This window comes from Trematomus bernacchii, unplaced genomic scaffold, assembly GCF_902827165.1.
Source record: "Trematomus bernacchii unplaced genomic scaffold, fTreBer1.1, whole genome shotgun sequence".
NCBI lineage: Eukaryota > Metazoa > Chordata > Actinopteri > Perciformes > Nototheniidae > Trematomus > Trematomus bernacchii.
Genome location: NW_022987515.1, coordinates 379,950 through 407,871, shown reverse-complemented (window position 1 = coordinate 407,871; position 27,922 = coordinate 379,950). Strand labels below are relative to the sequence as shown.

Genomic DNA, 27,922 nt, shown 5'->3' with positions numbered 1-27,922 from the left:
CATCATAAGGCCATTGTGATCAATTATTATTCTTGTGTTCAGGATGGTTTTGTGTTTTTTTGTGTGTAATAACAGCAACAAAAGACTACTCTTTAATGCAACAGTACAGCAATGAATCTTTTAGTTCATCTCTGAAATATGGATCATCCAGACGTCTCCTGCATTGATCAGGTACTACAGTTTACCTGAAGAGTGTACTCGATGTGTAGAAACTATATTTTAAAAGGGTAAATTAAATAATGTTACCCCTCAAAGTTGGTTTACCGTTGTCTGGAGCACTACTGCGAACACATTTTTATAAAACCTTTGTGTTCCTTTAACACAATAGAAATTGAAATAGAATGAAGATGTACCACAAGTGATGTACTGTATGTCCGTGTTGGTTTGGCCTGAAGACTACCAGTTCAAAAATGAAAAAATACATCTTTGGGTGTTCATTTATAGAAGAAGGGAGTTTTCGCGATCTCTGAAGCTCATGCCTTATCCGTGCTTGGGGCTATCGGCTTGAGGCTCAGTAGCGGCTACAAGAATAGCACACCCGGATATCCGATCAAACTGTCGGCTCTAGAGTTGCACTGTGGGTAATGTAGGTGCCGTGTTTTGACAAGAAAGAAGACTGAGTGGAATAGAAAAAGAAGATATCTCTGTTTCTGTTGCATTGTTTTTTTTCCGATAATATTATTGAGCTGCTTAATAGGCGGTCTACTCCATTAGCCATATTTAGGAGACCATTTATTTGTATTGTGTTGTCAGACAGTGGTCTAGAGTTGACAAGGGTATAATTGTATGAATCCTTACACAAGGTCTTGGTTCAAAAAGAAGGAAACACATTATTCTCTTCTGAGATGATAAATGTACTGTGGGATTTTCCATTCTTGGTTGCTGTTTTAAGGAATTAGGGTCATCATACTGCAATTTAGATTACTGGAAATGCACTCATATTGGAATATACTTAAAAACAGTGCCTATTTCTTCTTAAGCATTTGCACGTACCAAATATATTTCTGTGTATCCTTGTGAGCTAATATGAGATTAGAGTGGAGAGCGAGAAACCAGTTTATGATATGTAAATCCCATGATCCAGTGTTTATTCATCATCTCACTCTGAATTCCAAAGCAATGTTGTTCTCCATATGTTAGCACAACACTAAACCTCACATGCTACTGTATGGCTGAATGCAGCAATCTTAATTTGCTGCATTTTATTGCTTTTGATTTAAAGCAGAACCAAACATTTGCTTTGTAGCACCCTGAGGTACAGTATACACTCACACCTGCAGCTTGTAAGCTCCTAAACCTGGCAGTTTGACACAGACAGGCACACAGGAGCATGAAAGCAAACTCAGGTGTTTCAAAAAGAAATTAAACAGCTTAAAACGTTTTTGGAATGATTTACCCCCACTATGATCATTTGTATATTAATTACTCACCTTGTGTACCTTGAATTCGTGGAGAAAAATGTATTTTCTAGCATGCATCAAATGTTAACAAAGGATGCCAAAATGAAGGAAATATTTATTTAAGTTATAAACTGCATAGAAAAGCTGTCTTTATCAAGGAAAACTTCAGTTTCTTTTAAAAAGCTGAACATTCAGCAGCTTAATAAACGCCTGTAACGTGATCGACAGAGTGATGATAATCAAACTCAACATCGCAATGGACTTTATTTGGCAGCTCTGAAGGTGAAAATTGGTGCTAGGAGGAATGTAAGCACAGGTATGACAGTAATGTGACAGCTTTGGCAGCCAGGAGTGTGTGCACACATGTGTGTGAGTCATGGCTGCTCCAGAGGCCTTTAGCACCCAGTCATCTGTCACCCATCGGCTCAGCTCTGCACCGCTGCCGTCTCAATCGCCTGACATAATATTGCACTCACACAACAACTCACTTTCTCTGTCTCACCAAACACACACACGCAGTATTTTTACAATGTGCCACCGGCACCGAGTGCGAGTGGCACAGAAACATACACACACCGTGTCCCCACAGTGTTCCCTGATTAACGAGATGGTTTGTTCTCTTCCTCAGGCCTGGACCAATCAGCACGAGGACACAAATCTCTCCCCGCTGGTGATGCTGAAGGCCACTGGCCACTATTTATTGGCAATCTCAGCCCTGACTACCCAGACAGAGAGAGCAACACGCTTGTCACAGGAAGACACCACCACCATGTCTTCCTCTGTGTGTGTTTTTCTTGAGCTCCAGCTAAATTCTGCTTAGGGAAATAAATAAGCTGGCTAACATCATGGAGTAACTGTTTGAAAGAGCACCACACATAAACATAAATTACACACAACAATATATCCTAATGTATAGACTGTGTGGGTTTGTCAATACAGAAGAGGAATTTAGTGAGCAAATCATCAAAACTGTGCTTAAAGCAGAATATAAATGCTCCACTAAATAGAAACTGACTTATTTTTACCAAAGTGAATCTTTTTTTTCCTACCTCTCTGGACTTAATTAGCAGGGTTTAGCAGGCCCAGTGTTTTAACAACTCAGCTAAACGTTATTAATTGCTGTGTTTATCTGCCTTCAGAGTAAAAATAACCCACATACTGTAGAGAGGTTGTGACAGTGTGGCTGCTTTCACCAAAGCTGTATTCCTGTTTCTTAGCTGAAAACAGCTCCTTGTGGCAGATTCTTTTTTTTCTTTCTGAAAGGCCCTGATGACAGCTTTGTTGGTGAAACATTTAACAGTGTTCACAGCAGTTATCTTAAGAAGACTTTAATTGTTTACTGTGTTTTTCTTTTTATAAAGCAGATCAATTACATATATTCCTGCCATGAACATGAGCCTCTGAGGTTTGAATTGGAGTGACAAGGAGTTTGACCAGAAGGCAACTTGTCTTTCATTTCCCCATCTCTCGTTATCTGTCCTCTGCGCATCCACCTTCCTCCTTCTGTCTCAATATTTGTATTTACTTAATACATCCCAGATATACTGAGTTATCACACTTTATCAACCAAGAATTGAAATGTTACCTACCAGTTGAGTTTAGAAAGTAAACAAAATCTACTATGCTGTAGTGATACCAAAGTGATACAAGAATTCAAATGCATAGACTCAGTGGGAGGAAACGTGGAAGACACAGGAGCCAGAACTGAACTTGGCCCGTGCTCTACTGTATGTGACTCATTCTTTGTCAGACACGCTGTGATCTCAAACCTGGCTCAATTCATTACAGCGAGGAGGCCAGAAAAAAATCAGGAAGGAGAAGATTAAAGTGTAAATGAAAATCAAACCCTGTTTTTAACACTCTGTATGGTTTGTATTTATTTCAGCAATAGCCTTTCAATGCATTAACACCAGTTTGAACTCCATGTCTCCAACTGTTTAATTTAGTTTCTAAACCAGAGGAGGGGATGTGTTGCATTTAGGAGATTCACGTCTGCTACATTTGACCATATATCTGACCAGTTTCAAGATTAAACATACTGCAATGACTGCAGGACTGCCAGAGCTGGGTGAAACAAGACTAAGTAGAAGTCCATCAGATTTAAATTGAGTAAAAATAACTGATAAAAATATGAGTGATGTTATATTTGTATTGCTTTTAATTCCAAGTCAATGTGTTCATGGTGACAGGTTTTGACTGTATCAAGTGCATCTGTGAGAAATCAATGAGGTTCCCTGGTACTCCTCCCCCCCTAAATTACAAGGCAAAGTTAACCCTGAGATCTACCTCCCCCACACAGATCTAATCCGCTGACATATGAATACGTAAACTAACTGGCAGAAGGGTGGAGTGGGGGAGAGTTTGTCTCCTACAGTAAAATGTAAAATGATGAGCTAAGTTTGTCTTAGTAAAGAGAGTAATCCCCAAAATTGGTTATTTTGCTTACATCCAGTGGTTTGAATTCTCACTGCAGTGATGTAAGAGGGAGTGTTCACAAACTTTTTAAAGTAGTTACAGGTGCAACCGAGTACAGTTCAAACACACCACACCAAACTACACCCAGCGGTAATGTTGGTTAAAGATGAAACACACTTTTAACCAGAGAAGGCAGTAGAACTCTGCGATTAAACCTGGCATTAAGTTACCTTTTAAGGAGTAAGGAAGTGAATAAAGAGAAGAAGGACTTAAAAGAAACATTTAAGAGAAGGACGGATAGTTCAAAGAGTGGGGGAGGGCAGAAAAATGAGGAATAGAGGTAAAAATAAGGAAGCAAGGGAAGGCTTTGCTTCTGTGTAGGAGCAGGGAAAAACTTGAACACACACACAGATGATCACATGCCAGAACACCAGGGTTTGTCAGCTTGATTGGGAATCTTTTCAGATACCTCCCTGTTCTGAGCGATGGTAGGAAGTCTGGAGTAAGAGCAGGATCACAGGGGGAGCGTGGGTAATATGCCAGGGAAGTGAACTAACTTTTCTCCGTTGTCAGCACATCTGCTGTGGAGGATGATCTATCTCCCTCTCATCGCTACGGGACACATATGGCAGCAGAGGTAGAGTGCAGAGGTAGAGCACGCACGCACGCACGCGCACACGCGCACACGCACACGCGCACACGCACACACGCACACACACACACACACACACACACACACACACACACACACACACACACACACACACACACAGAGCAGTGAAGCCATGCCAGCGTGCCGCCTTTAATTGTCTCAGCGTGATTCTGACCACAGCTGCGGAGGACACATTACATAAAAGCAAAGGGCTTTCACAGTTACTTTCAACTGACTGTGTAAACCAGTGGCTTAATTATATCTATCACACACTTGTCAGATGCAGATCATCCCACGGCGTAACAAAGTGAATACTCTAAAACTGACGAGCCCTGTTCCAGCGGTACAAAACTAACATTTCAAATCAACCCTGATCTGATTTATGTAGCGTCTGATGTGGGAATATCAGCTTTACCAAAACTTGCATAATCAAATATGATTTGTTTAATGTAATGCCAGACAGGTCACGCTTTTTAACAACATAGCACAGAAACCATTATATCTTAACTTAAGCATAACTCAAATCCTCGACTACAAACGTTTTCTTTGTACACCTTTTCTCTTTGTTCCTGAAGAACATTTTCTTTTCTGTGGACGGTATTTTTTTAAATTAACACTCAACCTCTAAATTCTTTTTTAGATTGATGTCTTAATGGCTAGAAATGTTACAGAACTCAGGATAACATAGGCAAGGCAAGTTTATTTATATAGCACCTTTCAACACAAGGCAATTCAAAGTGCTTTACAAAAATGGAAGACATTAAGAAAATGGCATTTAAACATAGTTGTCTTGGTAACAAAGTAAACACACAGGACACAATAAAATAAACTTTAACTGTTGACCCCTTGTCAAAGTCCTGCACTTTGAAACCCAACCATCCACCAAGTTTAAACATTTTGGACTTTTTTATTTGGAGGAAACTGAAGTCAAAGCAGTAATTAAATTCAATCGAAAGCATATATAACAAAGCAGATTAATTATGTAGAAACATGTGGGATAGCGACTCATATTTGTTTATGTATGAGGTGGCACATGTTCACACCTATTGTACATATTTATTGAAACTGACACTTCGAAGTGATCTATTACTTAATTTTGCATTTATAATAAGGATGATTTGCTATAGTACAGATTGTAAAATGAAACTGTTATGCATTTTATTAAATTCCAATTAATTAAAGTATCCAATTATGCATGAAAGGCCTCCCAACCAGCCGAGTGTTACTAATACATGTTGATGCAGCCACACCATACAGTGTGCGAACAGAGCCAGCGAGGAGAAGAAAACACAATTAGAAAGTATCATTAGAGTATCTAAGTATCATTAGATTATTGTAGCATCGGAGAAATAACATAATAATATGTTGTTTTCATTTCTCCATACAAGCCCAAACCATTAGAGGTCCGGGAACAACCGCGTACGGACAATCCCAACATGACCCATCTAGATTTGACAGTCACTCCGGGTCATTGAGTGCAGTCAACAGAATGACATATATGTATTTTCATCTCCTGCTAATCTCTAAGATGGCCTTGTTTTCTCCTCGCTCTCCCCATCCTCTGATCTCTACAGCCATACTCTACTTTTATTTGAGCTAAATCTGAACACATCAGACTAATGCTACACGACGTCTAAGGCATCTCAGTGGGAGCAAAGAAGATGAAGATTATTGGATTGTTTCTTCTTCCCTCCCCCCTCCTCTGATGTACTGTATAGTGATCTTAGAGTTTTTGATCAGATTCAAAATAAGCGATGTGTTTGTTTGTTTATTTACAAGGGACAGGTTTGGGAAAAAATTGCAGAAGCATTGTCCAACGTACATGTGTATATATATCTAAGCTTATTTCAAACACCAGTTCATTGATGGGCATTGAAAGTTCAAGCTGTCATTATAACAAACAACAACATTGACCCACTATACAATAAACACCTTACACCTGTACTACTCATTTTTAACCTAGTGTCTGAGCCATAAACAAGTCTGTCCTTTATGCTCTTGGCTAGTATTATAGCCATCGTTGAATGAAGAAGCACCGAGCTGTGTTTTATTTAATTAAACTTCCCTCGGGTGCGCAGCGGCAAATGAACTGTAGCCTAACAAACTCCCACCACCACACATCACTCTGCTAATCAGACAGCAGCCATGAGGCACAAACTCCACTCTGACAAATTTCATTCTCACCGCATGGACGTCTGAGCATTATGGCCTTTGTGTTCACAAATAACAACACATTCTGTCTTTGTTTGTTAAGGAAAGAATAATCACATGATCAGCAAACAGAGTGTGCTTAGTTGTCATTGAATGTGTTGACATGACAGAAGAAGCTTTTACAATTTCAAGACGTCTGGACTTGTTTGTATCTATAACTATAACACAGATGAAAGCTCTGGAAAAAGCTAGTAAATGTACTTTGAGTTACTACAAGCAAAAAGGGCTGTGGATGAACAACTACTGAGCTTACATGTCAATACATCTTTCTCTGTGAAAAATGCCATCAGCTTATGAATATCAGGTGATATAAATGAAAGCTCCAGGAAAAGCGACTAAATGTACCTTGAGTTAAGGCTTCTCTGTCAATTACTGCCACTTTAGTTTCATATTGATATACTTTATAGAGACAATTATACAAAAAAAGGGGTGAAAACACACACCTCAATAATGTTGTGCTTGGGGAACATGTTTATCCGCACCAAAGTAGACAAATGTACGCATGCACACACGCACACTGAGGAACTGCTCTAATAGCGATGAATGTATTTGGGTCTCCAGAGCGATGTAAGTCTCGTTCAAATGAGAGGCTCCATTAACCTCTGAATCAACTGCAATAGTATTACATCCTCTTTACACAGACATTACCACATTAACATTGTTTCAGTAAGTGGCTGGTACAGTAATACGCCTTAACTTTAGAAAACAATGTCATATTTTCCTGCTCAAGCGTGCACATCAAGGAAGCTTCTACAGCAATGGCAGTGGCTCCCACACTTCTCTGAGGAGTGCCAGATTTAACACAGCGTGTGTCTGTGTGTGTGCAAGTGTACAGAGTGTGTTTGCAGCATTGTGACAGTAGTGGGTGGAAGGAAGTCACACGCCATCTCATCTTCCATGAGCCTTGGTCCCCGAGGTTGGCTGGTTACATAACTGATGCTAACACAGAACATTGGCCACCTCCAGGGAGGTCTGTTGCATGTAATTGTAGTCCTGCAGTTCTACCTGCTGCTGTGTGTGAGCCCTGCATACATACACATTTAAATTCTATGATGGCATGTAATGTATTATCATTGCACATTCATAGTCCACATACTGCCTTGACACATCGCACATTGTTCATAGAATCAAAATATAAATGGTAGTACTTTCTGTGGTACTTTTTGTTAAGGAGTTATTGGTTCTATGCTACTGTAAAACCGCTGTATTTAGTTTGAAAACCCCTAATTACTATTAATAACAATGTGCTTTATTTTGTAATAATACAGGTCTTAATGCAGGTCTGTAACTGTATGCAAACTCTTCATGAAATGCCGATAAGCACCTATGACGTTACAACAACCTTTGCCCTAAACCCAAGTCATGCAAAATGATCATTGTTCATCATATCTATTCACACATATCTGTGGAGCAGGATTACCACATCAAGAGTCTGGTATTGAAAATATGAACTCCACATCAGAGGCATCACCAAGGCTCAGTGATAATCTTGTCAAAACACTATGATGACCACGATTATAGTGAATCTCTCTCAATCACTAAGGCTGTAATAACCCCCTTCATCCCTCCAAGGCTTCCCTTCTTCTCCCCCTCATCCTCACTCTCTCTTTGTCTCACAGACAGACAGAAACCCCCACACACACACACAAGCATACTGTGCGCAGGTCAGTGCAGCGGCGGTGGCTGCAGACTGGAGCAGAGGTCGGCCGCACCCTGCTATTATCCCCGGAGTCCTGCTCTGTTTAAAGGCAGCGCTGTGGCACAGTGAGTGATGACTCCCTGCTGGGAGCTTACTAGCAGGTGACAAGTCACACAGAACACACACAGAGGGACGCGATGCAGGCACACGGACAAATACACACATACACACCAGTGGACGCACAAACGCTGTCAGTCAGCCATGAGTGAAACAGGCAAGAAATAAAACCTGCAAACGCACAGGGACACACATACATGCCTGAATGCATGAATGTGCACACACACACACACACACACACACACACACACACACACACACACACACATATGCTGAGTGTGGTTAAAAGCCAGTCGTGCTCTCCAGGGATAGAGCCAGTGGCCACAGAGAGGCAGAGGAAGCAGCTGGCTGCTGAAATACTTCCCCTCCTAACGCTGTAATTTCCTCCCAGAGGCACACCTGGGCCGACACTCATTCCCACAAACATACTGTAGCTGTGTGTTTGCATAAAGTGCACATATGTTAGAGTATTCTTGCACCTGTGTATGGTTTTGGTCTTCTGTGTGTGTATGTTTCTGCTTGTCTGCATGTGTGTGTGCTTGTGCAGGTATGCACTAATGCACACTGCTAATCAAAAGTGAATCCCCACTGCCCAATATAACACCCATATTATTATATGGTATTACACGTTATTACATACATAAACCACATGTTTCCTATATAATGCAAGCTGTGAAACAGAACGTGGCGCCTCTGTTCTGCAGACCTAAAATCAGCATGCAGCTGCTGAGATGTGGCCAGACCTGAACAACCAGCTGATCTTATTAAAGATTTCTGTAAGGGACACTACACTTAAAGGTGGGGTAGGTCATTTTGGAGAAACCAGCTTGAGTGCGCTAGAATTTGAAAATACACAACAGGAAAAAATCTGCCACTTCCTTACAGAGCCCCTCCTCCAACACACACGAACGCGCACATGACCAATGAGGGCACGAGATAAGTTTGTGCACAGATGGAAGGCTGACAGGCAGGTAGGCCATCCAGTTATTTTAGCCGGGCAGGCTAAAATGATTGGTCGTGCTTTTTACAGTACTACGGCTTCCATAGATGACATTTTTGTATGTATTTATTGTCAAAGCATTTAAGATATTCATTGCTATCGGGATGTTAAGAGCATTCCATGGAATATAACAAAAAGTGTTTCTGAAATAAATTACATACCCCACCTTTAACAGATACAAATAAAAAAAAATATTATATATATATATAACACAATTTGAAATCACAACATGGTGTTGGGATAGAGAGAAGAGTTTGAATATTCTGTTTAGGTCTAAATATAATGATTTCTAATGGACACCTTCCTTTCCTGAATAGAGTATACTTACCACCGGTATTTATCCATGCTAAAATGGTTCACTGAGGTTTCTGTTTCCACATTTTAAAGAGCTTTAGGTTTTTTTTGCAAAAAATGCTTAGCCCCAGACAAGCTTTGGCAGATGTCATTGTTTACATGTGCTATATAGAGTGGAGAAATTCCCCTTTAAAAGTACTGATGTTAAAGCCTAAAACAGCAGGTTACAGACACTCAGGACACAGGGCTCCTGACTTCATTCATACAAGGGCTTAGACAGCCAATTTTGCTTTGAGGTGAATGAGACTGTGGTAAAATGGGAACATGTTGCCTCTGGGAAAATAGCCAGGTAATAGAAAGGAAAGTGTTTGAAATATTACCAAAATAACAATTTTTGAAGGTAAAACAAAAGTGAGAACAGCTAAAAAAATTGATATCATTCTTGAATGCATAAAAACTGCTAAACTAGGCAAGCAGAACAGGTCAATGTTGAACTAAAGGGATGATCACAACCACATTTATTTTGTCTCACTTTACTGCTCCCCTTTGTTTGAACTGCCTTTTATAAAACCTGGAATCTCCCTTCAAAGATGTCCACATAGCTTGTGGTAATGCAGGTCCAAAGTAAAGGGGTTTAGAGGATTCGCTCAGCACATTGTCTTAAATAAGCCTCATAAGGACCTCAGGAGAATTTCACCTTTCTGGGGTTTTCAGGTGGCTATTTCTGATTTCAACAAGAGCCAAGATGTTCCGCAAAGTGTCTGCTGGGGCCTGTGTGTGCATGTGCGTGTGCGTGTGCGTGTGCGTGTGCGTGTCAGAGGTGGGGGAATCGAGTCAGACTCGAGTCGCATATTTTTGGACTTGAGACTTGCTTGACTAACATTGATAAAAGACTTTGACTTGGTATTCATGACTTGAGACTTGACTTGAGACAGATGACTCGAAAGGATATTTGCATTTGTTTTTGTATTGTATGGAGCCCCTAAAGGGCAATGAAAAAAAAAAAGATACTGTATCTCGTTCGCACGAGAAAGTTACCGGAGCGCCAAGTAGGAAGTGGAGCACACAGGAGACAACCGTTTCATTGCAGACTGTAATGTTTATGTTGGGAAGTGGCAGCGCATACATTATTTTAGATATATTTCGAACTCGGACTCTCATTCACTTCATGAAATCGCTACAGCACCAGGAGGCAGCGGGACATGTAACTCCGCCTCTGAGAAGTGCAGCACCAGCGCGCAAAGAGCTGTGCCTTTTACGCAACGCCTTCACAGTGTTTACTTTCATTAGAACAGCTAAAGAGCGACCGCAGGTTGCTACGTTTAACCACACACACACACACACACACACACACACACACACACACACACACACACACACACACACACACACACACACACACACACACACACACACACACACACACACACACACACACACACACACACACACACACACACACACACACACACACACACACACACACACACACCTCTACCCACATCGAACTGCCCGATTAATCCCCCTAATACTCGTTTTATGAAGGAGATGTCCGGTCACTAAGGCGCATGATTTGTGTGTGTGTTTGTGCTCTGCTCGGCAGTATATGTATATGTGGGTGTTCCCAAATGAAATAAATTAGTTTAATCTTAATGCTGCACTGTCTGCACACAAACACACATCATGCGCCCTGGAACATACACTATTCCGTTGTATTGGCTTTGATGCAATATTTCTTTGTGCACAGACACAGTTAGGAAAACAATGAGACAGTGTCATATGGGATCACCTTAGACAGACCATGGAGAAATGGTGTGACCCTGCTGAAGGGGAGCCAGGGCAGGAGGCTTAACATGTTGATGTAAAAATATTTGTGTTGTACTCCGGTTATCACTTTAGAGCCCTTTTAGAATTTATAGGGTTATAATTTCAGCACCCCACTCTCCATTGCTGTTTATGTTGAAAATAAAACTAAACTTTTCATAACAACAATATTTTAACTGATTTAAATGCGGAAACTGGGGTTATTCATCAGAATTTCGTTGGACTTGACTTGTGACTTGCTTGACCTGAGCAATGACTTCACTTGACTTAATTGACTCTCACCACAGTGACTTGGGACTTGCTTGAGACTTGTAGGTTAAGACTTGAGACTTGCTCATGACTTGCACATGTAGGACTTACTCCCACCTCTGGTGTGTGTGCTCGCTCACATCTTTAAGTGCTTAGTCACGAGTCTCCTCCTAAAACCCTTGCTCCATATGACTATCCTTGTGTCCCACCAGCAGAGATGGGGAAAGGTGGTTGTGGGTGGGGGGTGGGGAGGAGTGTATGTTTGTTGTTTGTACTGTTATGTCATAAAATGCAAAATCTGAATAAAAATATATTTAAAAAAAAGAGATGGGGAAAGGTGGAGCAAGAAGGATGGTGTAAGGAGCGAGGCAGAGAGAGAGTTGGTAAACTGGAGCATCCTTCATTTTCAGCATGCGAGAGGCAGACATTGACACTAGAACCGCAGAGGGGGGATATTTGACCCCCTACCGCACCGCTGTCAGCACCAGCCTGAACCTGGATCACTGATCTCTCTCGCGTACGATTCTCTTTTTCTCTTGTTTATGTCCCTATCGATCAAATCTAGCTATAGCTCAAGCTCATGAAATGAAACCCTGCTTATCAAAGGGCATCTAAACAATAGCCATTGCTAGGCAACCGGGTGTGGTGCCAAAGTATAGCGCAGCATTAAACAGCTGTTTATATGGGGGGTAACAATTACCCCTTTTGGTGGTTCTGGGTCAAAATTGTTTTTATTTTCATCCCACAACCCCCAAAATTAACTAGGTGATAAATATGCTAATTGTAGTCAAACTCATTTAGTAAAAGATTTGTGTGGGTTTCATTTCATTTCAGTTACATATATAAAAAAATGCAGGGGGGTAAAAATGCTTTGCGGTTCTAGTGTTAAGCTACAGTGACTAGCACCACTGGCCTCTGTATGCCCCCCCTGCCATTTCCTCTCTGCTCAGGCCAAAGCTGACGGGTCATTGTATCGCTGCTGTGCGATGGGGCATACACCAGCAACACAAAAACATTAAACCTAACAACAACTCACACCAGCCCAGAAAAGTGAGGCACAAAACATACAATAGCAACGCAGAATAGCCTGAGGGGTAAAACAAATGCTGCCTTTGTGCAGATGCATGGGCTCCTGTGTGTATAGTTGCCTCAGTCCTCCGCCCAGTGTCAGTCCAGAAGCTAATGGCAATCACTTTGCCCCGGACGCTGCAGGGAGCCTTTCCGCCTTGAGAACAATACAAATCTCTGAAATGTCAACCAAAACCAGTCAGCTGCAAAGGACTTATTTTTGTAATACAATATAACCTACTGTGTGTGTAGTTGTTGAAACATAATTTACATGCCACGAAAATATAACAAATTACAGTCTAACAAGTTGCTTCTGTAGTGCTAAAAGGTGTAACTATACACGAAAGAAAGTACGAACATTTGTGAATTAATGAATAATGTTCATTTGGGAGCCCAGTCCAGGAAGCAGACTGTAAGGGATATTTAGGGGAAAAAGCCCTCTGGTTGTCCATCTGTTTGGGCATGTCTCAGAACTCTGGACACATCACTGCAGTGTAGGGCTGCTTAATTAATCGTAATTGAATCGCAATTACGATTATGGCTTGCAACGATTACGAAAACAACGTAATCGAAATAAAACGATTATCTTTTTATTATTATTTTTTTTTTTTTCAAACACATTTTTTTCAATTTTGTTTTTCAGTTGAATTATACTTAAAGTTCAGGGTAATCAACTGTTAAAAACATACTGTTCACATTTTTTTCTCCAATAAATTGATGTTTTCAAAGTAAATGGATAATCGTTTTTAATAATTGTGATATCAATTATTGACCAAAATAATCGAGATTATGATTTTTGCCATAATCGAGCAGCCCTACTGCAGTGGCACGCATACACATGTTTGTAAACAAAGCAACACACCCACACAGGAAGTCCAGTCCCACTAGACAAACTACCAACCCCACCCTAACTGTCCAGCCTCAGAAAAAGAAAACATGTCTCCACAAACCAACACAAGAATATTTTTTTGATCAAAAAGGAGCAAGATGAAGCAAAAAAACTGAGGAGTAAAGTGAAGAAAAGGAAATAAAAACAGCAGTACAGAAAGATATTGATAAAAACCACAAATAAATAAAATGAGTATATAAACTGAAATTGTAAGGGGCAAAGGAAAGACAGATTGAATGATGGAGCTTCGTCTGCATAGCTGAAAATGAATGGCAATCCTTCGTTTTCTATCGCTGCAGCCATTAATTGAAGAATGTGGCATATTAATAATAAAGCTTGCTCTCTCAACTTAGGACATTGATTCACACCTCCTCAGCTTATGGTGTAAGAAATCGATCAATCTCGCTCCTTCTTCATCTCTCTTTCTCTCCTTCTTGAGCTCCTCTATTACCTTGCTAAATATAACTTCCTTCCCTCTGTCTTTGGCCAGGAAATGAGCCCAACATTCAATAACTGGCTGTGATTTAGGCATGCTTCGCAAATGAGATCTCCAGAAATGATTGATTGATTATTAATTAATTTGCTAATGTCCCTGATTGATCTACAGGGGGTATATGTTCGGCGAAAGAGAACATGAGGAACCAAAAGAGGAGAGGAAAGGGTTTGGGTTAAAGGCGGCATATAATGTGCTTCCTATGTGTGCATGATATACAGTCACATGATGTAACAACTGGAAGGTAAACCTCTGTTTACATAATGATGTGGTCTAGAATAGAAAAGACAAAAATAAGAAGGAAAAAGAGAAGAGAAACAAAGAGAGAGATCCACATCGAATGCCACTGGGAGCAGCACATGCCTGGTTGCCTGTCTGTGTGTCAGTCGCTCTGTCTGCTTGGCCTTGAAAATCCCAGCACTCAAAGCCAGACGACCACAGAACTCATGCCCACGCCATACATGCACGCACACAGACACACACAGACACACACAGGCACACACAGACACACACAGACACACACAGGCACACACACTGTGGCCTGTTCTATCCTACGCTATTGATCTGCACCCCACTCTTCATTAGACAGAAAGATTCAAAGGCAACAAGGAGCAGTGAGACGTGTTGTGTGTGTGTCTGCGTGTCTGCGTGCATGCAGCATGTATGTGTGTTCCGAGATGTAAATGTATGATCAAGGGAGTTGTGTAAACTGCGTGTGGTTACATCCCGTGTGTGTGTGTGTGACTTTTTCTGTATAGGTGTCTTAGTGTGTGCATGCTCGCGCTCATGTGTGTGTACGTATGTGGATGTACTGCCAGGTATCAGTAACAGTGGGAGCGAACTGTGTTACTCAAATGCAGTCTGTCCTCGCTGGGTGTTCCTATGGAAACTCTCTCTCTCTGTATATTATTAGACCTTCTTGAGTCAACTGCTCAGAATAGGAAGACACAGATCTCATCTATATACACTCGTTATAAAGTGCTCCGTCTCGCTCCTGTACAACATGGGAGACTTGATTCTGAGGGAAGATTTTTGCTTTGGTGATGAGTAGAGCCTCTTGCACAGGTCGAGGGTCAACATTGATTGACCTGTAGGCATCAGATCAATCACTGTTATTGGGCAGCCACCATCCCTGACACAAGCCTAAAGCAAACCTTGCAGTAATATTTTATTTTTCAAAACAAGCCAAGTACTTAAACCCCTGACAGCACAGCCTTTCACTGGATATCCTGTTTTCTTGGATTTTGTCTTTCTTTTTCTGGTTTGTTTAACAATAACACGTGCACCTTTTCAAAAACCACTTAGATACACAAAAGAAAAGCAGAAAATTATACTTTTACTTGCCATATTTTCAGATCAATTCCAAAACTGAAGTGCACTGTATGTATTTCAGATGGACTGAATAATAGGTAGGATTGCTTCTCACAACAAAAACATTACAACCAAACCTTTTTATTTATTTATTTAAGCAAAAATATATCTGATATTCTCTTCTTACAGCTGATACTGGTTCACTGTATGCTCAATGTTCGCAGGTATGACCAAATAAATGCCCCGCCCAGGATAATATAAGGTTTCAAACGTTTTTTGTGCGTGCAGCAAACTGTAAAGATTTACTGAATACTAAATCAGAAACATTGGATGGTGACTTGTACATTGTACATTCTCAAAACTCCAATTTAGCTAAATGTTAAAGAGTTGGATAAATGAATGATATTCTTGAGTCGATACTTTTATCAGAGATGTGGACCTTGAACAACCTCATTTATCTTCCTTAAGGTCAGATTTGTTTCCCCTAATTTAATTGAAAAAGACAATTTGAGAGTAATCCAAGATGAAAACCAGAGACAAGCTGAATTCTAATGTTGAACATAAAATATTGCCTGCGTGATAAGGTTCAGACATTGAGTATTAAGGTCTATTTGAATACATATTTGCTTTCCCTCCCTTTTATCCCAGAGCAGACATGCTCTGTCATACTATAAGTATTATTCTTCCTCTAAAAGAAAGTGCTACTTGTTGTTCCACTTAATTCATTTCATCTGTAGAGTGGAAAATGGAGGCAGACACGACTGGAAACCAAAGAGTTGAGTGCCAGCTGTTAATTGTTGAGGCAGTATATCATTCTGTTAAAGAAATAGAGGGTGTTACCTCAACAATGAAACACGTAAGTCTCCATATGTCACTCCTTTGTCACTGGAAAATGTGTGCAGTGACAGGAAGATGCATTTGAGTCTGTGTAGGTGTAATGTTTTTGACAGCAGTGTATGCTCATGCTGGGACTTGCTGTCTTTGCATACAATAGTTTGATATGATTATATAAGCAGGTGTGTGAGGGAACAATGGTTTAAGCGCAAGGAACAGTCTGTGTAATGTTTGAAGATGTGCTGCAGGGAACATTAATGATATGGAAAAGGCAGGACTAATATTTATGTAGGTTTCAAATGGGGGGTGGTCTGATCAGGGCCTTAGCTTGCAGCCATTGCCATTAAATCATTCCTACATGTCAAGAAAAGATGGAGTGAAATAGAGCATAGAGCTGAAGTGCGCAGATTCAGTGAAGGGTGTGCAAAAGTGGAGGATGGCACAGACTGACCTCTGGAGTGGTAGTCTGCCGCCGTGCTGCTGATAGGCGCTTTCTTTACGGCTGAGGAGCGATAGACGATGTGTGTCCTCCCTTCTCCTCCGTCCTCCTCCCCCTCTTCCATCACTCCATCTCCCCTCTCCACTGGCTCGATAAAAAAGTCCTCTTGCTCCATCCTGATCATACCAGCCTGAAAGAGAGTGTGGAGAATTAATTGGATGACATTAAAACCATTTGAACTCATATAAACACTCAACACCGAGCTCCGCCCTTGTTTGCCTCTCACTCTCTTCTCCAGCCATCCTTCACTTCCTCTCTTGCCCTGACAGTTTAAGGACAGAAATAGCCCTTGTCTGTACTCCACTGCTGTGTTAAGGGCATGCTGGGAGAAAAGGAGAAGAGGAGAGGACGGCAGTGATCCCTCCTGGGGACCTGCAGAGGTCCAGAGTGACACCTGGCATCTAAAATGGCCAACACAACAGCAGGAGATGAGACTGTCCCACTCCTCCATCCTAGACTAACACATTCTGTCAGGTAATTCCCCACGTCCGCCTTTACGAACACACACTCACACAAACACAGATGCAATGTGCGCATAGGCAAACTCACAGAGAGAGAGAGTAAGGCGGGGAAGTGAGGGGAGAAACTCTGAAAGAGATGGAGAGAAGTTAAGAAGCGTGCATTCAGAACGCACACACAAATAAAGAAGTTGCGTGCACATGAACGGGGAAAACAGGCACTGGGAAAATTGCCCGTCACTCTCTCTTATTCCATCTGTCTGTATAAGACAACTGGTAATTACCAAGGCAACGCACTGATGTAGAGGAAAGCCATGGGGGAGAACACACAGAGAGGATGGAGATGGCACAGAGAGGAAGAGCGCAAAAAAGATAGAGAGCGATAAATGAGGAAGAGAGATACATTCGATACGATCAGCGCTTGCCTGCTTCTCCCTCCGCTCTGACAAGAGAAGGAAGGGATGATGAGCGAGTTGAAGAGAGGAAAGTGAGCTGATGGAAAAACGAAATATTGTGTGTAGAGGATTGTGTGATGAAAAGATGAACTGCATAAGGCTTTGCTAAAAGACTCAGTAATGCCACCCTCGGGCACAATGACAGGCTACAAATGTCTGTTTAAGTCAGCCCATTACATCTGTGAGAGTAAATAGATATATTCAAACTACAACCTCAATTATAATATATTTGACAGTAGACTTTACAATACAGTACAGTTTTTCTTTCAAACTCTATAAACATAAACACATGACACCTGTAAATGGTCCCAAGCCAGCTAAAACCAGTCATCCGCAAAGGGACTGAACCTTAGTGTGTCTGTCTTCCCGCCGTAGGGTTAACATATCTTATGTAGCACATTTTTATCCTGTTAGAGTGGTGTGCTTTTTTAATAAGTGTATGAGTTTTTTTTCTGCCTTTGTGTTTTCAAAGTGGTGAAGATGTTTGATCCTTGGCTTGTCTTGTTTATTTGCACGTGTTTTCTTTAAGTTGCAGTGAGTTGAGCTGTCTCGGCCACCTATAAATAAAATACATTTGGCTTCACAAGCAGAACAGAGAGAATAGATCTACAATTCTTCCTTTGACTGAAGTCATTTCACTATAAAACATCTGTATTTATAAAGTTATCATCTATACTATACACTATATGGAGCCTGGAACTAACCCATTTGATGTTTTCATTTATGAAAGCACCTAGACTCTAAACATTCTTTTTTTTTGGTACAGCATAATGAGTCCTTTGAGCACTTAATGTAATGGAGTAAAATAACGTTCATACTCCATGCATTCCTTAGATAGCCTGATTTGGATCCCTACATAGAGAATAAATAAGAATATTATGTGCTACATTTGTCTTGCCTTTATCCCCTCCTCTCCCATTCCTCTCTCTCTTTCTCCCTGTCAGTCTGAGGCTTTAGTCCCGGAAGGATGTCGACAAGCCACTGACCTGCCCTCTCACTCACTCTCCCTCCCTGCCCCCCTCTCTCCCTTCTCATCCCTCCATTTCCCCGAGCCGTGGTGCGGCATTCCGATCGGAGCTGATGGATCTGCGATGGTGCATGCATTCCCACTCCAGAATACCAAGCAGTGGGCAGAGGAGAGCCGTGTCAAAGAAAAAAGATGACATGTGGGACTAGGAGACATGGTTGGATCGATCAGAGCCAAGTGGGGGCGGAGGGTTGGAGAGAGGGGAAGGTGTGAGGGAGAACTGGACACGTACTTTGAAAAGCCCGAGTGCATAAAGCATCAAAGCCTCTGCCCACATTTCCATAGTGAGAAGCATTTTCTTCATCTCCTTTATTAAAGCAGGAGCTGCCAAGTCCTAGTCGAGGAGATTACAGGGAGGCTTGTCCAAACACTGTGTCCAGAACAAATGAGAGGAATTCAGATTCTTCTGCATTACACACACTGTCCTAATGTGGCAAAAAACCACCTGGTGGGTTATTTAAAGTTAGGGTTAAAGGCCATAAGGTGAGAAGCTACGTAAAGATCAACTCTAAACCCATTGTTGACAGTAATGTAAAATGATTTGGTTGGAGTGGAGGGAATTTAGAAAAGAACAACTCTTAAACAATCATATGATAAATAATAACATTTAGTTGTGTTTAAGAAAAAGCAATCAAAAATGTATAACGTCTGTGGAGGATGTAAAACGTCTCTTTGCCATGTTATCATTCACGGCCCCTAACTCCAGCTCGTTATTTTCCGTCTACTGTCAAGTCAGGATTTCCATAGCTTCAGGCATTGAGATGACAGCACCTGGGCCATTTCAAGTTTTATTCTGCACTGCCAAACAAATACTGTATGGGTAAAACTAATGACACTTTTTTTGCGAAAGAACGTTGCAGAGTATCAAACTTGAACCTATATCTACAACTTTGTGTTTATTTCCTTAATAACTTGACCACAGACTTAAGAGTCTTACAGTATGTCGATTGGTTAACAAAAATGTCCACACCCTATGGCTGCTACAGTTTCCACTCTAGAGAAGGCTGACATTTTGCATGGAGGTCAAATTGTTGAGCGGTTGTGTTTTTTGAATGCAAGTGGATGCATGCGTGCATGTAGTCGCATTCTTAACTATGGAAATGTGTCTTCAATTGACATCACTGTAAAGGATACAAGGGGAAAATGAGTGTGTGAAATCAGTGTTTAAATGACTCAGTCAGTAGCAATGTGTGTGGCCAATTGTGCTGCTGCTTTATAATTTCATTGTTTGTTATATATTTCATATTATCACTCTATTACTTGCCTGTTCAGGGATTGTTGTGGCCCAGCTGCATCGCTAGTTGCTTGTTCTCTTATTACAGTAAACTCATTGGGCTCCTTCGGGTGATGAGCCTGAAGATGTTTTATTAGGTTTGACGTGTTCAAATGTAGCTTATTAGCTCCTCTCCCCTCATGAGACACTTGAATCTGACACAGTGGCTTTCTGCATCTCATCATTATCTCCATTGTTTTGAAAGTATTTGCACATCACACACAGGAAGTATGACTGCACATCTGGCTGAAAAGGTCATTGGTGAGCGTTCCTATGGAGTTCTAGTATATATACATTATTCAGTAAACAACATGATCAAAATGCAACCTTTCGCATACAATAGGCAACTAGGCATTTCCACAATGATAATGTTGCCAAATGATGAGATAGATTTATAGTTACAAAGCTGTTAAATATTACTAAATGCTTTGACTTTTTGAAACAATTAATAAGTAACAAAGAGAAAGCTAGAAAGCTGTATTAATGCTGTCTTCAGTTTTTAAATCAATTCAAACACTTCCGAGTAAATCTCCTTCACACGGAATAATGATGCGAATCACATCTGAGTGTGTAATTATGATTAAAGAAGAGAAAACATTGGCACATTCTGCAAAGAGCAGCCCGCACCAAATATTAACATCTGGCTCATTATCAAAGAAAACACCCATAATACAAGCTCACATCTCAGCGAATATAACGGACTACTATTACTCTCATGGCCATTACGATGGTGACACTAAACACAACCCTCCCTCTGAGACCTGAAGCCCCTCTGAGATATGTAGCCTCTAAATCTGGATCCTGCTCACTGAGTGTCCAGTTACAGCGGGAGGATCCTCGGTGTTTGAAGACACCCTGAGCTCTATTTGAAGATCTGAAAGGAGCAACTTGAGTCCTGGGTAAGGGTCCTGAGGGGCACGTGAGAGGAGAGCGGCAGAGTTGGAGTGGAAGAGCGGATGTTGTGGTGAGGATCAAAGTCACACCCGGTCGCGGCCCTTCAGCTCACTCCACCAGAGGCAGTGTGTTACTGTGTGTGTGTATGTGTATGTGTATGTGTATGTGTATGTGTGTGATCTGGTGTCACTGTATGTGTGTTTGATCTGATTCATAACCTTGCTACTGCTGGCTAACTTCACACACAGTTGCACACATGCATCCACAGGCTGACATACACACAAACACAAACACACACACACATCCCCGCACAAATATAGCTTTGATAGTGACTCACACGTACTGTGTAACCCTCCAATTCATTCACCCTTTGAGTCATGAGAGAATCGGGCTCGTACAATAGTAAGGCTGATTTGAAAAATTAGACACACTTCAGAGAGAGATTAAGAGGACACGTCACCGTAAATATTAATAGTGTTTCATTTAATCAGCAGCAAATAGGGCCTTTACGCTTAGCTCTGAGAAAGCAAGGTTTTGTGTTTGGATTATCGCTCTGGCAGAAAAAATAGGAGATTAATCTCACATTTCTGAACGGCGGCATTACGCAAAGCTATTCAAAACATTTAAGAAAAAGCTAAATATATGTCATGTACAGTATGACCGTTGGCAAACCTTTCCTTTGCGCTGTTTAAAAGGCAAGAAAGCAGAAGGTGCAGGAAGAGGGAGAGAACTGCAATTAAGGTTGTGTATTGAGACGGATTCATTAGGTGAATTACATTATTTGCTTAATGTCCTGAAGAGCGAGGTGATTGCCCAATTATATTAATCAGGGATATGGAGCGTGGAAGAAAATAAATCCGATGTAGCAAATAAAATTGATCAAATAAAAACACATGAATGGAGGGAAGCCACGCCATAATGAAACCCCCTACCTTTTCGTCCTCCTAAAGGTGCTCAAACACACACACACACGCTCATAAATATGCTCAGACAATGCCAAGTTGTGAACATGCGTGTGTTTGTGTGAAAGCCAGATGCCAGCGTGATTTAAGCCGCGCAGGACTTAGCGATGCACCCCCAGCCCTGTCGTCCTGCTCAGCTCATTACGTAGAGTGGTCTCTAAAAATGGTCACACACCTACACACCCTCACCAACATACACAAGCATGCTAGCCTTGTCCCACTCACCCTCTACTTCTCTTTCTCTGCCTCATTTGCAAATTGTTCATCTTTGACCTACATTTATGATCACAGTGTGTCAGCCAAACGGCACACACTCACACTCGGTCTGGGTCACTTTGGGTTTGTACTCTACAGCACGGCCCAAATCAACTGTCTGCGACCCCTTACAGAAAAACCAGGGATTTTGAAAAGACAGCAGTGAAAGGAAGAGGGGGGGACATGAGTAAACAGGAAAGGCCCTCTGTGAGTTCCCCACAACGCTGCTTTAAGGCTTAAGTCAGTTATCTCCAGGAACAACTTCCTACTTTTGAGCCAGACCCACCCAGTGGTGTACTTTGGTCGACCAGTTCTTTGTTTCACCCTCATATTTCCTCCATAGTTGCACTTTATCCACTTTCCCCCTTTGCTGCTGTGTAATCTGCTCTGCTTTCCTCTTTTCTTTTCCATCATCTTTTTGTTCCTCCCTTATTTTTTTTTCGTACAATACCATTAGTATTCCACCCTCCCTCACTCCGTCTCTTTCCGTCTCTCATAACACTAAGTGGTAGAGGCACTCTGGGAAGACAGGCCCAGGTGTTGGAAAAAGAAGAGAGACAAAAGACAACTGAGCACAGGTTGTATTATTTAAACAGACTCTGGATGACACAGGTTTAAGAATAGCAATAGTAAGCCAAATCTGGTTAGCCTGACCACATAATCTGTGGAAAATGTGGTTCAGGGTGAGAGCGTTGACTAAATCACTGACAGTCTGGCAGATAGACCGAGAGACAGAGTGCCAGCCAAGCAGACAGTTTGCAAAGGAGGATGCCTAAGTATCCCGTTCTCACTTTCTCTCTCGCCCAAATCCTGTTGTTATTCACCAGGACAAAAGCGTCATCCCTCTGTTTTCTGGCCAAAGATAGATTATGAATCAGCAGTACCAAGGAAGGGAAAAGAAGAGGAAATAGAGAGGGAATGAGCAGATGAGTTAAGGCAAAATAAATGTGTGATAACCAGCCAGGAAGAGGTGACGGGAAAAGTAAGTGGTGAGTAAAAATGAGATCATTTGAAAGTGAAAGAAGAGAATTAACACAAGTAGAAGGGTAAAGTTGAAGAGAAGCAGTGGGAACAATAAGAATTTAAGGAAAAATGAAAGAAGTACGAGATAATTTACGAATCAGAGGGGGGGGGGGGTCTGTAATCCATCATCAGTGCAGCACTAAAAAAGAAACACAAAGGTCCTCCTCCTCCTTCGTTGTCCCTCTCTCTGTCTCACCCTGTCGTTCTTTTTCTCTCAGCAGTCTGACAGCTTTCCTAGACAGCCAAATGTTCTTGGCCTGACCAGCAGTAGTCGAGACAAGTGTGGGGAATGTTTGCAAGCTCTAATCATCAGAGGCATCCATACTTGGTCTCTGTTGTTGTCTGTTCGCAGCGTGGCTCAGGTATTAGCAGAGGGCCTGTACTTCCTACAGACAGTGGCAGTTTTCTGCAGAGGGCCAGGGGCTGTGTAACATAAAGCTGATATATTGTTGGATCAAACTGACTTCAACCCCAGAGGAAGGCTGAGAGTGGTTGTTGTTGTGTTACTTTTACAGCATCCCCAACAATGCCAGAGTGCCATTAAGGAAAGCTCAGAACTCCAAACAGACCCTGGGGCAGAGCACTGAAGGCACTCTCCGAGGAAATGTTTGTTTAAGCCTTGGAAATCCTCATTTTATCTTGTGTAAATTGGGGACCATAAGCGGATTTTCATAATAAAAGTACTGGAACCAATTCAAGTGCTTGACAAAATAAGACCTCACTTTGCTAGTTCTTAGACAGAGATTTCTTCGACACAGGACTACAACAGATACAGGCCATGAAAATACACATTTATTAAATACTTTGACCCACTATGTCTCTGCAAAGATAACCACAAACAGATGTAACATTCTATTATGCAGACAATGTCAGACAAAAGTACATTTTAAAAGAGAAAGAAACGTTTAATTGATTCATGTAATGCATGTCTTTTGTTTTTGGCTCACATGTAATTTGTTTGATGATTGCAGGTTATAACCGTTAGTCGCTGTCCAGGTAAAGTGAGTTAGCTTAGTTTAAAAAGTGATTGGTGATTTATTAAACATGATAAAAAGTCTAGTAAAGCAACATTTGAGTTATATTTGAGTGGTTATAGGGAAAATACGGGTATAGCAACGAGTCATTATGAGAAAATATAAAGAAAAATACGCACGCACACACACACACACACACACAGAGCATCAGCCAAGTGCACATCAATCCCTCTTACCGGCCTAGAACAGCCATCGATCAGTGTGTGTGTGTGTGTTTCCATGCTTTCACATTTATGTGTGGTCTTACGGATTGATAAATGACCCCGATTAGTGGCGACTGACCGCTCTATGATTGCAATCTAAGTGCAGCGGAACAGCTGTTCTTTGAGCACAGTTGTCTTCAGCCATCTGTGATTAATACAACAGCACTTTAATGAATTACAAGCCGACCACAGGCCTGGGATCTGCTGGCCAGTCATTATAACATCTCTCCACCTGTACATTGTTAGGAAGTCAGTGTAAAGAAACATGACATTTTGGGGTTCAAATAAACATTTCCTAATCAAGAATCTGTTGTCTTTCGTGCTTAAAAACAACAAAACGAAGCAGCGAGAACATTTGGGTGTTTTCATATCTCTCCATATTTGGTAGAATGTTTGCATAATCTGTCAGGTTGGATTGTTGGAATGTGGATAAATGATGTTGGTCTGTGTGAACAAGACACACACACACACACACACACACACACACACACACACACACACACACACACACACACACACACACACACACACACACACACACACACACACACACACACACACACACACACACACACACACACACACACACACACACACACACACACACACACACACGCACGCTCGGATCCAGACCCATCCCCATCCTTATCTCTACTCTATCTCCGTATCTCCACATCTATGGGGTATACCTGTAACCTAGCAACAGAGCAGAGTGAAGACCCTCCCCTACCTGCTCACTGCTCTGACTGCTGGACCCGACAGCCAATCAAATTGCGTCAGGGCGGCAAAAAGAGCCAATCAAGCGTTTGATATAACAGGGAGTTGGCCCCTGCTCTAAACCCCTTTGACCTCACAAGCGGGCAAAGTAAGGAGCATGCGCATGGAGACGTAAGGCATCCTAGTGACCCCTGCTATATCAGAAACACACACACACATACACACACACACACACACACACACATACACACACACACATACACACACACACACACACACACAAGTCTCTCGAGGCCTCCAGGAGAAATCACAGGATCGGGATGACTTGCTTGTTGATTTCCTAACAATCAGTGCTTCATTAGCAGAGCGAGGAACGTTACCTGTAGAATAACGTTATCCATGTGTGACTGGTTGGTAGCTTTTAATGCAAAACTAAGCTTCCATAATGAGATATTATAAGCTGCTCAAGACCTGCAGATCATGCTTAGTGTGATGCTAGGTGAAATGTATTTATATGGGAACAGTCTGTCTCTGTGAGGCCAGGTAACTCTGTTCTGTCGGCCATATTTCTTCTCTGTTAGAGATCCGCAGACCGTGGTGGTGCTGTCTGTGTTTTTGACCACTGCTGGCTACTTCTCCATTTATTTGTCTCAGCATGTGGTGATGGATAAAAAGTGTAACGGTAAAAGAGTGTGACTAGTGGCTCCCTGCTGTACTATTGTGGTGCAAAATCAACATGTGTCTGTCTATAGGCACCACTGTTGCCATGTGCCCATAAAGCATCAAAGACCCGTTATGTTCAAAGCCTTTCTTCCTCCCTTATCTCTTCTTCATGTCCTTTCCATGCTCTACCCCAAGTGACATTTATATGCTTTCTCTTGGTAGAATAGACATACCTCTAACAACCTTTATCATTATATACATAGATATCAAGATAAACTAAATTCTTTACAACTGCCACAAATACTTTCAGAATTGAATGTCTCAAAATGTCCATTTCTATTTCCTTAAAATCTGAAATACTTATTTACAGGTGCCTGTTATTCATAGAGTGAAATGATTTGCCACAGGAAAAAGGATTCCAGGTGATCTGTAAAAAGTGACAGCTATGATGAATGTCTTTTTCCAAAGCATACAGCCTCCTTAAAAACGGAACATATTGCCTACACAATTACTTTAAGCTGTCACAAAGAAGAAGCCACCATGATCATCTTAACTAAGAAAGGATCTAAGGCTTTCCTGAAGGTTTAAAGGGGACCTATCATGCAAAATGCACTTTTGTACGTCTTTTACTGTATACATGAATATGTGTCCCCGGTGTGTCAGGGAACTCACCAAGTGTCAGAAAGCACAACCCTCTCTCTTTTCCTCCATACCCAAATCTCTAAAAACGGGGCTGCAACGGAGCTGATTATTATTTGAATTTTTCTGACGTCAGAAAAGGGGTGCTCCGCCTATATGGGCAACTCTCCACCTATCAGGAGAATGAGAGACCGCTCGAAAGCGCTGGAGACACTGTAGTATATATGCCAGGCCTGTAAGTGGCACTGTAGTCTGCCACAAAAGCAGAATCAGCCCTTGCAAAAACAGGGCTGGAAAAGAGCAAATAGAGCGAAATGAGGCATGGCTAAAATGCATGATCTGTTTGGTATTTTGAAAAAAAATCTTCACAGACATGTTTTATACTGTATAGGTATGGCCCTACAATATATGTTTCAAATATAGCATGATAGGTCCACTTTAAGTTATGCATTTAGAGAGCCTATAATTTTGACCAACATAGAAACGATAGATGTTTTGAGTGTCATTTACTGGCCAAATGTATAAATGTTGACATCCATACACTTTGTGAAGCTCACTCACTTCAGTACTTGATATATTTTTTTTTTCCTTCGACTTTCGCTCAAGTGTTGCTTTTTGCTGTGTGATTCACTGTTGTAAAGCACTTTGCAAACTTTGTGCAAGTTATGAGGGACATTCATTTGTATTAAATATTCATACTCATTTAATATCATCAATAGACACATATATGTGGCATGGTAGCTTTTCTCTTTTCCCTATTTCATCTCCCTCTCTTTTATTTCTCTGAACTGTCACCTCATTGCCTCCTACTTCTTTTATTTCCACATTCCTTCCCTTTTCCACCGGAATCTGTCAAAACACTGTGGAAGTGGATACGCAGGTAGGCGGCGTGTGAGGGAGAAAGTCCCTGATCTATCTTTGAATTGTAAGAGCTCCCTCACTCGTGCTGTCGGCGGCTCTGGTTGCACTACTTCTGAAGGGAGCCATCAAAGCGGGAAAATTGTGAGAATTAATCAAACTCTTGTTGGATAGCCGGAGAGGGAGAGGGGAGAATAAAGGAAGAAAAGACAGGGGAAAGGGACAGAAATCCTGGTCCTCACAGATCTAAACATCTGTTACTGTATCTACACACATAGAATTACAATCTACTTACTGATACAGGAAAACCCCCAACATTAAAGTCTTATCAGAGCTTTTTTCTTTTTAACAAAAAGGTATCCGTGTTTCCAGCAGAAAAAGACGACCAAGGCCTCCGTCTAGTATTCTAGGAATTCCAGGTGAAATCCAGCGTCTCCTATGTATATGTGTGTGTCTATTTTAACCCATCTTATAGTAATTCTGTAATACACGTAACAATAATTTATTTATAGACCACCATTATAGAGAAGTAACAATAATCCTATGGCGCTGTACACACTTTTACT

The 27,922-nt window shown here is 41.4% G+C and overlaps 1 protein-coding gene across 1 annotated transcript in view; it reads right to left on the bottom strand.

Moving 5' to 3' along the window:
• The window catches only part of LOC117471179 (A disintegrin and metalloproteinase with thrombospondin motifs 2-like), a 104,852-nt gene that overhangs the window by 45,043 nt on the left and 31,887 nt on the right, over positions 1-27,922 (bottom strand). Inside the window, exon 3 of the mRNA XM_034116004.1 lies at positions 16,848-17,025. Within this exon, the coding sequence (XP_033971895.1) occupies positions 16,848-17,025 (178 nt within the window). The remainder of the gene's footprint in view (positions 1-16,847; positions 17,026-27,922) is intronic.